We start from the raw sequence: 21,582 nt of genomic DNA on the forward strand, positions 1-21,582 counted from the left end.
CGTTTCCGGTTCGCGACTATACGGAGCGTCAAAAATTTCACGACGGCGAACCTGTAGGCGTTATAGGAGAATCGACTTTGTGGAAGTAGCGTTTCTAGTTCTACGTGATCGGAGAAATCGACTATACGTCTCAAGAGTTAGAGCGGATACGACGTGTTCGGCCCCGGCGGCACAGCCGCTCTCTCGAAATTATTGCCACGAGAAAAATGCCTCGTGTCCAACATACAAGGAAAGTCCATTACGAGATTTCTCGTATTTGCTGCCATGACGAGTCGATACCGTGTCCGACAATAAAGCTTAACTCATTTGAATATAGCTGTGATTCCCAATGAAAAAGAATCGTCGTATCCTTTTCCGGGGATTTATCCGTTCCGAATGCTTTCTGCCCTTTTTCTAGACTGGTTAAGAAAGTTAATGGATTATTTATTGCAGCAGATATATAAGCAAATTTACGATTATTTCGGTTAAGAATAATTAAAAGCTAAGAATTATTTGGATTAAAACATATACTTTACGAAATGTTGAAAAAAAAAATATATATATATATATAATGGAATAATAGGATTATATATATAGAGTGTATCTAAATAAGTGTGAAAAATTTTAGGAGATGATTCTTTGTCAAAAATTAAGGAGGGGGTTTCTTATATAAACATATACTCTTATATCTCTTCCTAAGGAGTTACACTTTTCTAAAGAGGGAGGTAAAGATTAAGTTTTTATTTTTTTCTCAAATTTCAGACAAATTAAAACAATGAAACAAAAAATATCCACCAACTTTTATTTTTGGATAATTTAATTATAAGTGCACTTGTAAAAGTGTATTTCTTGCTTATGATTCTTCTGAATTAAATGTGTGTGAAAAATGTTTTAAAATAAAATAACAATGATTTTTGATACATCTTATTTGACAGTTAAATTGACGACTTCTAAATTCCTGTACATATACATGTATAGACCAAGATCTATTAAGTTCTACACGCATCATCGCGTGTTCGATATTCATGCGATGACATTGTAACTTCGTGTCTGCGGTATTGAAAAGGTATCATGTACGAGGTCAAAGATGAGATATTAATGAAAACTTCTGGCGGCGATATCGTCACTTTCGACTGATACAAAATCGTCGCGAATTATTGTGCATAATTAAAAATTATAAAATTATTATCCACTATTGCAATTAATTTTTCATTAGTACACTATCAATATAAATAAATTTATTTTAATATTATACAATTTATTTGTAACTTTTCGAAAAACTAAAATATTCAAAACATATTCTTACAAACACACTTATAATTAAATTATCCAATAATTTATTCCATTATCGCGCACGTGTATAGATTCACCGTCATCATAAATATATAATTCTATATTCTATTATTCCATTATATATATATATATATATATATATCTTTATATATAAGCACCGTCTGTCTGTATGTATGTACGCGAACTACTTCCGCATTTGTGGACCGATTTTCGTGAAACTGGTACCAAAATGTTGCAAATTTTTCGGGGGTGGCTGCTGTGGGGTTTTTTTTTTTAATTTTTTAATTTTTTTTTTTCTCAGAAGAGGGTATGTTTCTTTTTTTGCAATATTTCTGAACACATGGTATCAAAATGTTGCAAATTGTTTGGAGATAGCGACGATGCGGTTTTTTCAAGTGTTACACCCCCACCTACGCACCCACCCACGCATTCACCCACACGCATGCGCATTTATGGACCAATTTTCACGAAATTAGTACCAAAATGTTGTAAATTTTTCTGAGAAAACTGCTGTTTTATTTTTTTAAGTTTACGCCTCCACCCACACACCCACCCACGCAAATGTATATTTATGAACCGATTTTTTTTTAAATTGGTACCAAAATGTTGCAAATTTTTTGGAGATGGCGACGATGCGGTTTTTTCAAGTGTTACATCTCAACCCACGCACCCGCCCACGCTTTCACACAAATGCATGCGCATTTATGGACCAATTTTTACAAAATTGATACCAAAATGTTGCAACTTTTCTGAGAAAACTGCTGTTTTATTTTTTTAAGTTTACGCCTCCACCCACGCACCCACTTACGCAATCGCATATTTATGAACCGATTTTTTTTAAATTGGTACCAAAATGTTGCAAATTTTGTGGAGATGGTGACGATGTGGTTTTTTCAAGTGTTACACCTCCACCTACGCATTCACACATTTATTCACAGATTTTTTCGAAATTTGTACTCAAACTTTGTCGGGGATGGCTACTATGATTTTAACAAATTTTTATCATCCTATTTATCCACCCATGCACCCATGTGCATACGCATTTATTGACTTGGTCACACCACTTCTTTATTTCTAACGATGTATTTTATTCCAATATTAGCATTAGTTTTATCACAAAATTCTTTTGGAAAACCTTTTGAACATTTTCCACCGTCCCCAGTGCAAGGATAATTTGAAAAATAATATAATTTATGTAGAAGTTATAACAGGTCCTGCTCGAGGACAAATTGTCATGATTCCGAGGATAGATTTAATTACAAATGATTTGGAATTGCCATTTAAGTTTAAACGAAGACAGTTTCCTATTCGAGTGTCATTTGCTATGACAATAAATAAATCACAAGGACAAAGTTTAGAAAAAATTGGAATTTATTTGCCACATCCTGTATTTGCTCATGGTCAATTTTATGTGGCATTTTCTAGAGCAACAAAAAGAGAAAGTGTAAAAATTAAAATTGATGAATGTAGCAATCAAGGACATTTAATTGAAGAAAGTGAAAAATGTTTTACAAAAAATGTAATATACAGGGAAATTTTGTAAATTGAAGAATTATGATATTGTATGAGAGCTAATAATAGCGTGTTAGCGGTGGGTACATTAGAAATAAAAAAAAATTGAGTAAAATGTAAAAAAGGATATAATAATTAAGTAATAAAAAAAATATTTAAAGTATATATTAACCAAAATAAATGTTTAAATTTTTTTGTGGATGACTACTATGTTATCTATTTCTTTCTCCCAGATATTTTATACACAACATTTTGACAGACAACAAATGTGGAAGTAGTTCGCGGTAATACAAAAAAGAATTAATTTGTTGTGTTAAAACGGATTTAATATAGGCTATATGAGGACCGCGCGAAGCGCGGTCCGAATAGAAAGGCTTTGAGGACCGCGCGAAGCGCGGTCCGAAAAGCTAGTATATATATATAAATGTATCACTACTATCATAATATATTTTTTACAAAACTCCCTAACTCTCTTAATTACATTAATAATTCAAACAAATGAAACCACATTATCATGTGTTTTCTTTCAAATTATACATACTATATCTATTTAGCATATAGACAAAGGAAGTAAATTTCTTAATCCCCAGTTAAAGTAAATCTCGTTGGAATCTTGGTCGTCATTTCGATCCAACTTTGATTCTTAACGTTGACAACAGGATCGACTTAACATCGAGCGTTTCTCGTTCCTTCATGCCATTTCTCCGATGTAGGAGCCGGAAACCCCATACGTGCTGCCTTTGCAATATTCAAGGCAATAATACAGGTGACTTCCGGCACTATTATGCTATTTTCAACGCAACGTGTCTGCGAGGTGGGTTGTGTCGTCGAGAAGTCGGGAGTAGTCGTATGTAAGTAATTTGCCTTTGTGCGAAATTTTATGGAAGTTATGCCTCTTGTATAGCAATAAATTCTGAGTCTACTGACGATATTACGCGCTTATAACGATCGTAAGCGTATAAAGATGTAAATCTAATTGGCGATGCATACAAGCTAAAGCTCTCTTCAGTTATATGAGGAAACGTTTAAGGCGAGTTCTATAAAAGCTAAATTAACAGACCGATAGACTGCCGCAATTCTATTTTCAATTATACGTCTGAAATAAAACAAGCTTTTTGCTTTTATCCGTATTTTATCGGAAAAAATGCCTCGAGATATGTGTATTTTAGAATGTTGAATATTAATGCATTTGATTAAGATCGCATTTTAGACGATCCATAATTAACGAGAAAGTTCAAGACGAAAATATATTTCTAAAACGGATTTTATCTGTGTATGTACATATATAATGGCAATTTCTAAAATTGACGACGAATAAGTAATTCCTTACGTATACATATAAACATACATATGCAAATTACTATAATATTTTTCCAATCTTTAAAATGAAAGAGATCAGAAAAATATTGAAATATACAAGACACATTTATTAGAAAAGTATGAGAATATATTTTATACACTTGTGTGTATATGCTCTTATTTAACGTATGCTTAAGAAATCAGGGAAATATAAATAAATGCATCTTTCATCTTTTTTGATAAATGTGTGTACTGAGCAAAAAAAATTGTGTATGGTCGTACATTCATGTCGCGCTAAAGAAAAGGTATGGAAATTTGCATGGAAATACGAAGCTCGTTTAATCAAAACAACAAGCGAGGTGAATTCCATGGACATTTTTGCTTTGTTCTGTCAGAGATTAATTCTGTCTATATCTTTATTGTCTATCTATGTAATATATGAGCGTAATACGTAAATGAATGGTTGTTAATTTTCAAGATATGAATTCAAAAATAGTCCGAGTATAATTACAGGATCTAACTACATACTCTTTATTTATAAATGTATAGCGCGCAGTTTTATTGTGAGAAAGTCAACTTTTTAAAACTCCATCTCTATAAGAACAAAAAAAATATTTTATATAAGTAATTAAGAATAATTTCATGACTAAATGCACTGAAAACGATTGAAAAATATTAGAAAAATTGCAGCAATTATTAAAATATAATAATTTCATAAACAATTTGCAATGTAAAGCAAAAATCAAAGTTATCATACACACACATTGGCTAAGAAAATAGCTGATAATAGTTACCGACTTAACGTAACAGTGATTTTTATCTCATCTCTTATATTTTACAGCAACAATTTTCTTAAGTATCAAGATAACACCGTCTAAAATAGTCTTTTCCTTTAGTGTTTCGAACGAATTGTACCATCTATCGTTATCTTTTCAAGAAGAAGATAAACTGCGCTGCTACTACTTTCTCTTAAAAATAATATCTAGTTTGATCGCGAATCTCTTGCTTTTGCCCTCATTATTTGGTCTTTTTTATGTTTACGTAAAAAAATGGTTACAGAAAAATTTATTCAAACACAATTAATTCGTGCATTTTTAAATTGTTCGCTAAATTAAAATCTAAATTGAAATTACAAATATTCTTTAATTTGAAACAGAAATTGTGTTTCTATCTCTTTATTAAAATGAAAATTTTGATCTGTATTTTTATATCAAAATTAAAACGAAATTTATTCAATTTTTAAAGAAATTTATTTTGCAATGATTTTAATTGTTTTTAATTTCGTTGCAGTAATAATTTGATTATAAATGCTTGAGTAGTTAATTTTTTTATTGAAATGTTTTTGTGTGATTATATTCTAAGCATTAAATAGATAGATGAAGCAAAAAAGGATATCGATAGTGCTCATGTACGCTAAAATTAACAGTATAAGAAATTAAAAATAATAAACAAAATATATAAAATATTTAACAAAATATTTAAAAAAATTCTCTGGATCTTTAAAACCCATTATGAAATATTGTTATTCAATAACATATTTCTTAAAAACTTATCTTGAAAAAATCGAAAAAAATCTTGAATATTAATAATATTATATAGTCTATAATATACATGAGTTGCGAAAAAGATGTATAAAGATTGAATTTACATTATTAACATATAAGTAAATTCTGGAAAATATATCATCATTTATCTTCGACTAAGGGAGTCAAGAAATTTATAACGTAATCGTGCAAATTCATCATTTGATGCATTAAGAATATTCTGAGTGTAATTGTATTAAGCTCTTATTCCGATGATGGATATGAACATTGAAAACATTCAGCTGTTAGAAAATCTCACCGTACTTTCACACACACAAAGAATGTTGCACAATAATAAAATCATTACTTACCGTGAGTTTGATGTAGATAATGCAATTGAATTATAATTATATTTTAAGAGAGTTTCTCAAGATTTTCCACAGATATATTTTTTAACAATTATTAAAGTACTAATGAATCAACCGCAATCATATATGTTATATCGCATTAATATATGCGATATATAACATATATTTGCGTTATTAAATATTATTATTAAATATTATTTTAACAAAAAAAAAATTAATGAAGAGGAGTAAGAGAATTATTAATATACCAGTATTTCTAGCGAAAATAAGTTGAGTAAAGTGAAATTGCTGCTACTTTGTAGCCACTCTTTAAAGTTGATGTCAGACAGAGAATATTCTAATATGTGTTTCAACGCAATGTTGTATCACGATCTGTGTGCTGCCTGAAAATTTCGTGCGGTACACAACGTTGCGTGATATTATTTCCTAATGCTTGTGTGCCTTCATACGTGGTCACACATATGTTTATACACGTGCACGGATTTAATAACTCGATTTGTACGTATAACCTCGACTGTATACTCGGCAACCGAGGCGCGTATGTTGAAATTAAAGATGCATAATCTTCGCAGTCACAGTATAATTTCTATAATAATTTTTCTACGAAAATAGGTTCATTTTTTTCAAGTTTTTCTCGGACAGAATTTAATTAATCTAGATATCAAAAAAATTTTGCATTGCAAAATTATAGTATAACTTCTGTCCTTTTTTTCCATCTCATCTTAATTCACATATTGAAAAAATGAAACTACGGAGATAAATGGATCTGCTTGCATGCGCGACACAACCAGTTTAAGTTCTCCGAGTTCTCTCAAACTATTTAACTCCCATTTCCTACTGAGAAAATTGTCGTCTCAAGAGCTGATGCTTAGAGCGAAAGCATTAAAAATGCGACAACAAATCTTACCGCGCACGTGTAACACCGTTTTCGCATGCATCAGCGCGACGTGCGTAAGCGACAAAGCCTGAAAGTTTTCAGAAACGTGCACGCGAACGTCGCTGCGACTGAGTCGAGGCAAAGTTTTGCGACGAGAGATGCGCCGATAGTTTGAATGAAAGGAAAAATGATGGCTACAGACGCAGTCTGTCCCGAGTGGCTTTACCTGACCGTAACTGTGACATCTCCTCGGCAGCTCAGGCGGCTCCAGGGGTACGTTTTTCTTCCTTAGAGTCGCCGCACAGGGCGCGCCGCCACCCGGTTTACCCCACGGCGAGTAACTGGCCAGAATTTTCTGCAACTGCAAGGAAAACAATTAAGGATATAAAGTCGCTGCGCAAACAATTAAGAATATAAAATCGATCTACATGAGCTTATTCAGGCTGTAAGTCACACGTTCGATATTTTTGTTAAATTTTTCGTCGCGTACAGATAATATCGTAATAAATTCTCTCTTTACTTAAACTTAAAATAAGAGAATTTTATAAGAGTTTCTCTGATTAAATATATTTACCACAATAAAAGATATTATAGTAGCTATCAAAATAAGCTACAAAATATGTTCGATCAATTGTATCTATCACTATGTATACATAGTGATAGATATTAATATTTTTTATTGTAGTAAATATTTTAATCAGAGAAACTTTTATAAAATTCTTCCAATATTATATTGTCTCACGATTACCCTGATTTTTAGGATAAACTCTAAAGAGAAAATTCTCTTTGTATCCATATGGAAAACAAATAAAAAAAGGTACGACTTTAAAAAATATTTAAATACGCCTAATATAATGGTAGAAGTTAAGAATGGCTTTTAAAACAAAGTAATTTAATCATTTTTCCATAATAGAACGTTTAAATGTAGATGAAGTGTATTTACACCGTGAACCCTTCGCGGATAGAGATGGGATTAGCTCTGAGCATATCGGTCCTCCTTGATAACATTGCTAACGCACTTACATTCGACCGCATGCACTTGCATCAGACCGCGACTACACCAGATTCTCATGTAATAAGAGAGGATAGAACCGCGAATAATCCCTCGCCTGTCATTATTAGCATGCCGGTTGCGCCAGTAAATCTCCCCATCCGCATGCAGTAAATACAATTTAATGCGGTCGATGTGTGTATATTAACGCGATACGAAATAATCACCGGAGCAATAATTACGCCAGGATTTTCATCGGCATAATTTTGAGTGATTGGGGGAGGCGAACAAAATATACGTGCGATGTGCGTTACGCCGAATTGAATCTCGTGTATTTTTACAATATATTCCATGCGAATTGTTATTTTCACAAAGGATGGTAATGAATGTAACGAGCGTGCGTTCTGCAAATATTTAGGACCATCCCTGCGGCGATGATTGTGCATCATCGTTATGCTGTGTCAATACCAAAGTGAAATAGGGAATAAAGACTGCGGATAGCGAGATTTTAAATGACGAATGAAATTGGCATAAAGTTGTATTTTTAAAAAAATTATAAAAATAATTCGAAAAAAAATTATTCGTCGCATTTGTTATAAAATTGTAAAAGCGTATAGCAAGACTAACGTATATTGAGATAATATATAAACAAAAAACTGATACAATTTAAACGAATCAGTATCATCATGTTTTGAAGTTTCGACGATGCTTGCAAATTTTTTCCAAGTGTAAACGTGTTTCCTTTTTTGCAATTCAAGGTAAATATCTTATTTGCAATTGCGACTTATATTTGCAATCGCTTCCAGAAATTACCATTAAGACGCGACCTCAATGCACACCTTAACAAGCTGTACAACGTTTGTTATAACAAGTTTGTAACAAGCACGGGGAGACGAGAGCGTGAAGTTTATGTAAAGCGCAACGATAGAGACCGTGATAGATTATTGGGTTATCTTTCGCGGCTTGTTTCTTAGGATAGTTAGGCGGAGATTATGCAAATCCACTTTAATAGGATACTCGTAGCTTTATTACTGTTCGCTTGCACGTAATTTCTCGTTCCAAATTCAACGATGCGTTGCGTAAAACATTGAAATAAGCGCAACTAGGTCAGTCACGTCAACGTCGAAATGAAAGCACCGTCTTCAAAACACCTCTATAATAGGGATAAATGTATGGAAATTATTCAATGTTAATATTCTATCATGATCCAACGTTCAAAAGTAACTAGTTTGAAGTATCACTTTGAGATAATCTCTATTGAGCATTGTTAATCCTATTTTAAATATTTATCTACTTTTCTAAAACTTTTTATGTATTTTCGGCCTTTAATTAAATATACCTGAACCGCAGCTGCCGTTTATTCCATTATTGCATTACATATCGGAAATATAAGCTTTGTGATACAAAAATAAAATTCTCGGTTTGGTGAGCATTTCCGAAATCAAACATAAAGTCAAAAGTGAATAATTCGATTTGAGCTTTTACCGCGCGAGCTGCAAAAGGATTAATTACGAAATCTAGGCAACCTCGCCTTAATGACGTTCCGGTTCACCATCAGGGCTGCATCTCTCTCTCTCTCTCTTTGACCTTTATCTGATCGGTAACAATGGCAAGTGCGAGACAATGATGTTAAGGGGTGGTTGCCCCTAGGGCAAGTGACATAAACGGCAGCAACGCGACCAAGCCAGAGAGAACGCCCATTTATGACACATACCTCACGTTGTTCGCGATGCTTTTGACGTTGCAGCTCCTCCTTCCGTCGCCTCCACAACGCCGTACCCTCCTGAACGACCCGGCGTTCGCGCTTTCTCCTCGCGTCCTCTTCGACTTCCGGCTCGTACGTCGTCTCAGGAATTTCCTGCGCCATTTACGTATACCGTGCCCACCACCGCCGGCTGAAAAAGAAAAGAAAAAGAAGAATAGGTGCGGCTGTGTGTGCACGATCACAACAACATGCATATAGGGATGCGCGCGAAGCGGAGCTCCTCCTTAAAAAACATCAACTTCGAATATCGAATGCTAAAATAGGGACCGGAGCAACTTGGTACAAGCCGCAGCACGTGGGTTCTGTCATCATTCGTTATCGATTTAACAGGATATTGCTCTTCTCTCTCGGGAGACACACGCCGCCCGTTGCACGTAGTCGACGGTGTAATAGAAGTGCCAATGCTGGGACACCAATGTTGTAATCGCGAGACATTCGGTTTTATATATCGTTTCCCGATATATAAAACGAATTCGCGAAACTCACCTCCGGCTCCGCTCCGTTCTGCCCGTTTCGCGCTTTGTTCATTTATTTCGTCCTTTCGAGCTTATGATTTAATTTTACGTATCCCACTGCGAAATGACACATTTGTAAAGGAAGCAGGACATAAGTATAATTATGGATTAAATTACCGACAGTTTAAATTACGAGTGTTTGTATTACATCTCGTGCGTGTTTTTTTAACAGCACTTTTTCATTTTTCGTCGACATGTCGAGAAATCATACAATATGTATAAATATATCCCACAAAAAAAGACATCACAGATGTAAAAAAAAAGCGCTAAGTTATATCTTTCGTCAGCAAAAATAGTTCTTTATAATAATAAAAAATATAATCTTCTCAAAAATTATGTTTATAGCCAAAATAATTCTTTGCAAAAATTAATCATTATCAAAAATATTTTCTCAAAAATTATATTTATAAATTATATTTTATTTTTGTTAATAATACTAGAAAAAAATTAAAATATTAGCATCAAAAAGTAGTGAAATCAAAAAATTGCGCTAAATAATTATATTGATAATACGAGAAAAAAGGTTAAAATATTAGCATCAAAAAGTAGTCAAATCAAAAAGTTGCACTAAGTAAGTGACAACATAATATATAATATTTAGATAAATTTCTTATAATGATACAAATGTATAATTATTGCTTTATTTTAAAACGTTTATAATATATACAATAACAAAATAAATTCAGTAAAATATATATATATATATATATTTATTCATCTTTATATTTAAATAACATGAATAATTATGTAATTAATTTAAACTGGAATGTATATACATTGTAAAGTTATTATATATTATTATAAAATATTTAGATAAATAGATATATATAAAAAATAAATTATCTATCTCTAAATAATTATTTAATTCAAATATATTTAAACGTATATTCAAAAAAGGTAATATAAGGCACAAAGAATTAAATTTAGGAAATTAAAAAAATTTAAAGTTAAATAAAAATTTTTAATTTAAATTAAAAAATAAAAGTAAAAATAAAAGTAAAAAAAATGTAATGTACAAAAAATACTTAGCGCTGTTTTTGTATTATAGCCCTTTGACTACGAAACGTTCTTAAAAATGATGATTAGTAACGAAATGTGTATATACAGAATATATCACACACAGAAGTCGCATCCTATCTTTGGAGAGTGAAATGATGAAGTCAAAATAAGTCGAAATTAAAGAATCATGAAATTATATTTGAATCTTTTTTATAAAAAATTCATAATGAAAATAATGCGCTTTAAACATTTATCTCGAAACTTTGATTGCGATCAGGAAAACATTGCAAATGCTTTAAAACATGTATTAGAATAAAGAAATTTTTATTCATTTATATTTTGATTGATCAATTAAACACTTTGAAATGCTCCATATACATTAATTAATATATGTATACATCAGGGTTGGGAAAGTTACTTTGTAAAAGTAACTAGTTACAGTTACAGTTATTTCATTGAAAAAATAACTAGTTACAGTTACAAGTTACCGATTTTAAAAAATAACTCGTTACAGTTACAGTTACTCTAAAAGTAACGAGTCGTTACTTTTCAGTTACTTTTTAAAAATAATTATACATTGTTTTAAATATAAGGAGCTTACATTTTATGCACAATTACAGTCAAGTATTTAAAAAAATTCTTGAATGTAATATTGATCGATTTGCTTGCGACTTTGCAATTAACATCAATGTATGAATGATCTTTATATACAACAGTAAAAATAGTTATAGTAAGTTACTAAATGGTAATCGCAAAGTCGCAAGCAAATCGATCAATTATTATCTTTAAGAGTTTTTTTAAATATTTGACTGTGATTGGTCGATCTTAATTATGTGTTATATTATTTTATGTACACAAAATGAAAATTTTAGGTAAAAGATTAAATCATATGAAGATCCATATGCTACTGTTATCAAAATTTAATTTAATAATATAACGGCTACCATACTTAAACAATACTTTTAGCGCATGTTTCCAAAAAAAGTAACTAATAAAGTAACTATTAAAATAGTTACTAGTTACTAAAAAAATGTAACTAAGTTACAGTTACAGTTACAGATGGAAAAAAGTAACGAAGTTAAGTTATAGTTACCGAAAAAAAGTAACTGTAACTGTAACTTCGTTACAAGTAACTCGTTACTTCCCAACCCTGGTATACATATATTAATAACATATATATGTATATGTATACGTCTTTAGCATATATTAATGTATAGTAAATTCATTTTTATAATTTTCACTTAGCCCATTCACATTGCCCAATCGTTGAATCTGTTTAATATGACAATTATTGCATGTTACATTATATACATATATTTCATACATGTATATCGATATGTTCAGCTAGCCACATGTCATTCGAATATCGAGCCACGTAATATGTTTATAGATTTCTATTGAAGCGTATTGCAGTAAAAAAATTAGTCTATACTTTGATTTATATTTTATTTTATTTACTAATGTGTTAAAATAACAATACAAAAACAGCGCTAAGTATTTTTTGTACATTACATTTTTTTTACTTTTATTTTTACTTTTATTTTTTAATTTAAATTAAAAATTTTTATTTAACTTTAAATTTTTTTAATTTCCTAAATTTAATTCTTTGTGCCTTATATTACCTTTTTTGAATATACGTTTAAATATATTTGAATTAAATAATTATTTAGAGATAAATAATTTATTTTTTATATATATCTATTTATCTAAATATTTTATAAAAATATATAATAACTTTACAATGTATATACATTCCAGTTTAAATTAATTACATAATTATTCATGTTATTTAAATATAAAGATGAATAAATATATATATATATATATTTTACTGAATTTATTTTGTTATTGTATATATTATAAACGTTTTAAAATAAAGCAATAATTATACATTTGTATCATTATAAGAAATTTATCTAAATATTATATATTATGTTGTCACTTACTTAGTGCAACTTTTTGATTTGACTACTTTTTGATGCTAATATTTTAACCTTTTTTCTCGTATTATCAATATAATTATTTAGCGCAATTTTTTGATTTCACTACTTTTTGATGCTAATATTTTAATTTTTTTCTAGTATTATTAACAAAAATAAAATATAATTTATAAATATAATTTTTGAGAAAATATTTTTGATAATGATTAATTTTTGCAAAGAATTATTTTGGCTATAAACATAATTTTTGAGAAGATTATATTTTTTATTATTATAAAGAACTATTTTTGCTGACGAAAGATATAACTTAGCGCTTTTTTTTTACATCTGTGATGTCTTTTTTTGTGAGATTTCACATTATTTTGCAAAGATCATTAAACAAAATGCATTAAATAAATGTATATTTTTTTATATTTATAATGAGAGAAGACGAGAGAGAGCAAGAGGACCCAAGAGAGAGAGCGGGAGAGAGCAAGAGGGAGCAAGAGGGAGCAAGAGAGAGCGAGAGAAAGCGGGAGAGAGCAAGAGAGAGCGAGAGAGAGCGATAGAGAGCGATACAAAGCGGGAGAGAGCGAGAGAGAGCGATAGAGAGCGATAGAAAGCGGGAGAGAGCGAGAGAGAGCGGAAAAAAACGAGAGAGAACGAAAGAGAACGAGAAAGAGCGGGAGAGAACAAAAGAAGGCGAGAAACAGCGTGAGAAAGCGAGAGAGAGCGAAAAAAACCGAGAGAGAGCGAGAGAAGACGAGAGAGAGCGAGAGAACGCGAGAGAGAGCGGCAGAGAGCAAGAGGGAGCGAGAGACAGCGAGAGAGGGCGAGAGAGAGCGAGAGAGAGCGATACAAAGCGGGAGAGAGCGAGAGAAAGCGAAGAAACGAGAGAGAGCGGGAGAGAACGAGAGAGAGCGAGAAACAGCGAGAGAAAGCGAAAAATACCGAGAGAGAGTGAGAGAAGACGAGAGGGAGCGAGAGAGAGCGAGAGAGGCCGAGAGAACGCGAGAGAGAGCGGCAGAGAGCAAGAGGGAGCGAGAGACAGCGAGAGAGGGCAAGAGAGAGAGCGAGAGAGAGCGATACAAAGCGGGAGAGAGCGAGAGAGAGCGAAAGAAAGCGAGAGAGAGCGGGAGAGAACGAGAGAGAGCGAGAAACAGCGAGAGAAAGCGAAAAAAACCGAGAGAGAGTGAGAGAAGACGAGAGGGAGCGAGAGAGGCCGAGAGAGCGCGAGAGAGAGCGATAGAGAGCGGGAGAGAGCGAGAGAGAGCGAAAGAAAGCGAGAGAGAGCGGGAGAGAACGAGAGAAGACGAGAAACAGCGTGAGAAAGCGAGAGAGAGCGAAAAAAACCGAGAGAGAGCGAGAGAAGACGAGAGAGAACGAGAGAACGCGAGAGAGAGCGGCAGAGAGCAAGAGGGAGCGAGAGACAGCGAGAGAGGGCGAGAGAGAGCGAGAGAGAGCGATACAAAGCGGGAGAGAGCGAGAGAGAGCGAAAGAAAGCGAGAGAGAGCGGGAGAGAACGAGAGAGAGCGAGAAACAGCGAGAGAAAGCGAAAAAAACCAAGAGAGAGTGAGAGAAGACGAGAGGGAGCGAGAGAGAGCGAGAGAGGCCGAGAGAGCGCGAGAGAGAGAGCGGGAGAGAGCGAGAGAGACCGGAAGAAAGCGAGAGAGCGAGAGAGAACGAGAGAAGGCGAGAAACAGCGAGAGAAAGCGAGAAAGAGCGAAAAAAACCGAGAGAGAGCGAGAGACGAGAGAGAGCGAGAGAACGCGAGAGAGAGTGGGAGAGAGCGAGAGAACGCGAGAGAGAGCGGCAGAGAGCGAGAGAACGCGAGAGAGCGGTAGAGAGCAAGAGAGAACGAGAGACAGCGAGAGAAAGCGAGAGAGGGCGAGAGAGAGCGAAAAAAGACGTGGGAAAGCAAGAGAGAAAGGGAGAAAAAGGGGGGAGAGAGAGGGGAGAGAGAGGGGGGGAGAGGGGGGGAGAGAGAGAGAGTGAGAGAGAGCGAGAATTTATTTTTCGTTTGGTTGCTTAAAAGGTTAAGCAGCTGAGGAAAATGTCACTATACTAGGATGGGTGACCGCGGATAAGGTAAAGCAGCTTCGGACAGAATCACTTTGTCGGGATGGGTGACCGCGGACAAGTACGACGCCGTAGTCTTAAAAAAAAGTGACACCTTTTCGACCAAAAAATAACTTGAAAAATTCATATCTCCGCAACCAATAGAGCTATCAAGTTCGTTAAGGTCTCATTTTACTCGGAAAAAATCGCGCTTTCGATTGATATGGTCATCTTTTGAAAAATATGTTTCCGTTCATGAAATATTTCAAATTTTTGTTTTCAAGGTTACGAAAATCGTGTTACGTCCGGTAAAGGATACACAGTAGCGTCCTACGGATAATTTTCGCTATTGTTTCGATATTTTCGCTATCTTTTCGATATCTTTCGATATTTTTTTTTGTTTTTTTGTAGATTGTATTTTAATTTGACGAATGAAAGATATAACTTAGCGAGACGCTACCGCGTCTCCTGATCTTGAAATTTTTATTATTAAAAGAAAACGAGGGGGAAAACAACATAGAAAGAGATGCAGAATGTTGCAATTGAAAAGCACAAGCTTATTGAATTGGATTGTTATAAATAACAGTCGCCAACTTTATATTCAGATCACGTTTGATAAATCACTTTTATCTGTCACACGAATATAACCGTTATATAACTTTTATTGTATATTTTATTGCTTCGTCGTGCACATCAGATTGATATCTACACTGTAATAACTGTAAAACGTATTTCCTTACCTCTACAACATTAAAATAAGGTGCTTCTTAAATTCGAGAATGCCACATGCTAAGTTGAATATATCAAATAAATATTTAATTTGTATCATTATATTTCGATTTAAATTATGCAAAAAAATATGTCAAAAGTTGTAAAAATCTGTCACTTGTAATATTTATTTATTATAGTTAATTTATAATCTAATAATTAATAATATAAGTTATTGAATTAGCAATTGCTTATTTTATACTGTGACTGAATGTATAATAATAGAAAAAGTAATTTTCACGATCTGTAATCGGAAAAATTATATATGATTTGTATGAAAATAAAATTATTTATTGGTAAAATATTATCATATTATTGTCAAACAAAATATCTCGAAAAAAGTGCATTTTATTATTAATTGCTAAAGACACAATTTTTTTATTAATATTACACTAATGCATTAACATTAATAAATTTAAAAAATGTATTATAAAGTTTTTAAATAAAATAACATAAATTAATTTAATTAAATTTATGCATCGTCTACAAATTCTAAATTTATCTTTTTATTTACTGATTTTATTTTAATAGTGTAAATTTAATTTAAATTAAATTAAATTTACATTATTAAAATGAAATCAGTAAATAAAAAGATAAATTTAGAATTTGTAGACGATGCATAGACTATGCGTTATCATAGCTTAAATCTAACTTCAATGATATCTATCTAGAGATAAAACACTCGTGTAGAGCAGAATGGTAACGTTTTATTTTGTGATCCGTGCATTTAGATCGTGATCTATAAATTCATGAACAAGCACGGATGCGCTACAACTATACACTTCCCGCGAGAGAGACTCATAAATAAGCCGCGAAAATGCACTCAGTGGTACAATTGACCGTAAAGCCGACTCCTAGATGCAAACCTCCGAGTACCATTGATTGCATTTGAGATATTGTACGGAAAAAAAGTTACGAGATTTTTGGAGTAAACATGGATTGTTTCATTCTGCAAATAGCATCATTAAACTAACAATACGATATATTTATCCGTATTGTTTTATTTAATAACCAATATCCTAAATACAATTAGCGATCTTGCAATTTTACGACTTGTTATTCTGCATTTATTTATTTTTTATGTGTAACTTTTTCTTTTATACATTTAAGAAATGATGCAAGTACAGCAAAAATTTTCAATAAAAAATTAATTAAAACAGCTAAGTAATTGACAAGTATATTTCTGCTATAAATTCTATACGTGACAAACAACAGTTTTAACAGATACAAAAATATCACAAGCGATGCTATTTTTTAGTTTAAAAAAAAAGATAAAATTTATAAATACAAAGTTTTATAAAAAAATATATCAAAATTTATAAAAAAATTGCAACTCTAAATACACAAGTGTTTCTTATTTTGTCTTTAATTTGCAGGCATCCGTATTAAAAGATAGTACAAAATACAAAATGCTCAAGCTATCAAATGAATATCACTCAAAAAAATATTTCGCTGATATAGTTAGACGTTTAGATGTTTTTTGTATCTGTTAAAACTGTTGTTTGTGTCACGTATAGAATTTATAGCAGGAATATACAATACTTGTCAATTACTTAGCTGTTTTAATTAATTTTTTATACCTAGAAAATTTTTGCTGTACTTGCAAAATAATTTTTTTGAGTGAAAAATAACAAGGATAAAATGGCATCTGGTCTAACTTTTCAGGTCGTATGCATTATTGAAACCAAAAAAAATGTTTTCTTTATCGAACGAAATTTTCTGTTATCAGAGTTCAATTTAAACTCCGCAAACTGCGCAATAATAAGATTTAATCGAGCGAGCAGAACGGAGATTCGGAAGGATTCGTCACCAAATGTCACGTAGCGATCAGGGTATAAATTTTTTATCGGCTCGCAAAAGAGAGGAAAATTGGAAGAGACGGATCGCGGGAGATTTCGATTCGCTATGCCAGGAGCAATTCGATATTACACACGATGCGTGTGTCGCTCGACGAAGAGAAGAAGCCGATCAATACCTTGTCTTATGGTCAATAACGAGCGAACCTAAACAGAGAGAATCAAATCGTAATACGGTTCTGACAAAATACGTGGAAGGATCGATTTCGTAGCCTTTTTACAGCGATTTTTCGCCGATCGATCGGCATCCTCGTCTTCCTCGACGGCAAACTGTAAAACTGGCGGGTAAAAAAATAGAAATAGAAATATTCTACTCTCTTGCACGTGCATTTGGCGCTCATATACATACGTGTACGTTCACGATGTTACAATTTCTCGCGTGCCATCATCGCACAGAGGGACGATGATGATACGGATATATACGTGCGAATTGATATAAATACTTTTTCGCGAGCCACGATTATATACATTCCAATAGTGCCTCTCTTCTCATAGCGGCTGGTCTCATCATGACGACGGGAGCACGCGACGACTGCCGACCCTCGTGAATCCGCGCCTTCGTCCGGGGTGTTTCACAGGGGTTGCGGTAGTCGCCGACGTCCCGGCGTTCGCCGACATACCGGCGCACGATTTTCAAGCTATAGGAATAGCTATACGTACCTGCAAGACTGATATGCGAGTGTGTGTGAGTATTATCTACCACACCGCTATATTGCCTTTCAACCTTCGACTTCCGACCTCCAATCAGGACCGTAATAGCCACCAGATTGCCCCCGAACAATCAACGCGATGCTCGCGGATTACCGGAAGTGTTCCTCAATGCACAAAGGGAAGTTGTAAGCTGTAATCATCGAAGTGGCTGTTAAGGATGGATAAACAATGCTTAAGAGATTTGCATTACTTAGTACAATTTTAATATGGAGTAATTATGCCACGAAAAAAAAATTAGGTAAATTTTAACTGTCTCTATATTACACAGGAAATTTAATTATCATGCCTGAATTTTAGCTATAATAGCTAATATTTTTCAGCTATAAAATTCTTCATTAAACTATAGCTAAAAAATATTAGTTACTACAGCTAAATTTAAGCATGATAATTATAATTAAATTTTAGGTTGCAATAATGTATATATAAGGACAACTAAAATTTATGGTAAAAACTATGGTAGGTACAATTTTTTTCGTGTATTGATAATTTTTTTATAAGAAATAAATATTGTAGGGCAACTAAACGAACAAAATTACATAAGATCTAAAGATATTTATTAATAATTAAATTCTCATTCTATTAGAGAAACAATATACAACGTAAACGTTTCGACTACACTACAGTCTTCTTCAATACATAAAACTCAAATATTTAAATACAAAGTTAACGATTCTTCGCTGATGAACAATAGATGAGTAAGACGATTGGTCTGAGATTCCAAGTTTTGCGACATGCTGTGGAGATTTTACGCGAATTAAATTAATATCAAAGAAAATTAAAAAATCTTTCAACTTACATTATCGTTTTAACAAGTTCTTCTTCTCGAAATTTCAAGTATGTGTTGCGAAGTCTAAATAACAAATGTCAAGGTAGAGAGCGTGATGTATATATTTATTACCAATGTTTTTCTAAACTATGATCCAGCTAATTAATTCCATTTTTCTGTTCTTTAACTTGTTAAAACGATAATGTAAATTGAAAGATTTTTTAATTTTCTCTGATATTAATTTAATTCGCGTAAAATCTCCACAGCATGATTAAATGTCGCAAAACTTGGAATCTCAGACCAATCGTCTTACTCATCCATTGTTCATCAGTGAAGAATCGTTAACTTTGTATTTTAATATTTGAGTTTTATGTATTGAAGAAGACTGTAGTGCAGTCGAAACGTTTACGTTGTATATTGTTTCTCGAATAAAATGAGAATTTAATTATTAATAAATCTTTAGATCTTATGTAATTTTGCTCGTTTAGTTGGCCTACAATATTTATTTCTTTTAATTTCGTTAATTTATACGAGCCTTTCATTAATTAATTTTAATTTTTTTATATTCATAGATTTTTATGACTATTTTTACTTAAATATCAATTAACATTTCTATTCGCTCGTGTATTGTATAAAACAACAAAAGTATTCAAAAAAAGGCCAACTTATCGAGCAATATTCAAGATGTTGTATCCAATTAAAATTTATTTCATAAACAAAATATTAAAATTACAAAAAAACCTTCCATAAACGTTTCAACCGCACGCGGTCTTCCTCAGTATAACAGTGTTACGTAATTTATAATTCTTACAAAAAAATAGATCATACTATTCTTAAACTTACTAATAGTCCGTTAATTCGAGTCGAGAATTTATTAGAAATTTATGCGTGTTACAATTTATCATATTTAATTTATAAAAGTATTCGCCGTAATGTGATCTTATGATATTAGGTCTCGTAAATTATTTCTTCTGTCGCCTCTTCTCACAGTTTTAACACCATTTTTTAAAAAAATTTTGAAATTATTATAAATAGATAAAACCAATAGTCTAACAAGACACCTCACTTTGAACTATATCAAGTCTTGTTAGACTATTGGTTTTATCTATTTATAATAATTTCAAAAATAAATAATTTCGATATAGTTCAAAATGAGGTGTCTTGTTAGACTATTAGTTTTATCTATTTATAATAATTTCAAAATTTTTTTTAAAAAATGGTGTTAAAACTGTGAGAAGAGGCGACACAAACGCCTATGAATATTAAGAATTTCTTGCTTAAAAATGAAGAAATAAATTTTAATTGGATACAACATCTTAAATATTGCTCGATAAGTTAGCTTTTTTTTTTGAATATTTTTGTTATTTTTACTTAATTGTATTTTGATTATTTTAAAAATTTATATCAAAAGCGTAACGATATTCCAGACAAATTACGTAATTCATTACATGGAGTAGCTCGAGATAACGTTATCGATCTAGATTTTCGTTGCTCGAAAACAACATAATATATATATGTATATATGTATATAAATGTCCCACGAACAACAAATTATCTGATTTTGCATTTATCACATCATGTATATCTCCGAAAAAATCTGTTATAAAATATGAAAAATATAAATAAAAAATCTTTTTTGCAAGCTACATATATATATATATATATATATATATATATATACATATATATAAATGTGACTTTGAGGATAATATATCACTAAAACAATAATAATTACTCATTTAGAGACTCGAGCGATAGTCATCCATTTGAAAAACTTCATGACTCGTAAAATAAAATGTTATATTGAAAGGATAAAAGATGACTGTCCTGCACGGACAAGCCATTTTTTACATTTTTATCTACAAAATTCTACACGCAGACGAGATGGTTATCAAAATGCTATTGACTACATATCATTGTTACGGTGATTTTTTTCGTATATCGAAAGTTCAAAATGAACTATTGATTCATCAACATACAAAACGTAAACATGTCATTGTATCAAATACGTGCGTGTTTTTTATATCCATATATATATATATATATATATATATATATGTGTGTGTGGGGGGGGGGGGTGTGTGTGTATTCCCACAATTTTATTAACTTTTAATTCATTTAAAAGCGATATATGTACTAAAACTACTAAGCATATTTCGTCAGTATAGTTTGTTACAAAACTACATGTGAAAGTAGTTCTATCTTTTCGCGTACGTAATCTTATCTTTATATAATTAAAATATATATATTATAAGTGGATCAAATGTAAAATGATGCTTACCGATTCACGTATAGAACGAAAGAGAGCAACATTTCCGATAGCACGCTTTAATAATTGAATTGAAGAGCTGCCAACTGTGCGCCTGCAAATATTTAAGGCAAG

General features: G+C 32.1%; 1 protein-coding gene across 2 annotated transcripts in view; it reads right to left on the bottom strand.

Annotated features, from left to right (window-relative positions):
- LOC114936713 (uncharacterized) overlaps positions 1–21,539 on the bottom strand; it is a 33,423-nt gene extending 11,884 nt beyond the window's left edge. For both annotated transcript variants that reach the window (XM_029309998.2, XM_029309999.2), the window contains exons 1-4: positions 21,481–21,539; positions 18,383–18,563; positions 9,557–9,737; positions 7,078–7,212 (exon numbers count right to left, since the gene is read on the bottom strand). In XM_029309998.2, the coding sequence (XP_029165831.2) occupies positions 7,078–7,212; positions 9,557–9,709 (288 nt within the window). In that variant the 5' untranslated portion in view covers positions 9,710–9,737; positions 18,383–18,563; positions 21,481–21,539. The remainder of the gene's footprint in view (positions 1–7,077; positions 7,213–9,556; positions 9,738–18,382; positions 18,564–21,480) is intronic.
- Between the last annotated feature and the right edge of the window lie 43 nt (positions 21,540–21,582).

This window comes from Nylanderia fulva, unplaced genomic scaffold, assembly GCF_048542155.1.
Source record: "Nylanderia fulva isolate GAGA-0341 unplaced genomic scaffold, ASM4854215v1 Scaffold8, whole genome shotgun sequence".
Classification (NCBI taxonomy): Eukaryota; Metazoa; Arthropoda; class Insecta; order Hymenoptera; family Formicidae; genus Nylanderia; species Nylanderia fulva.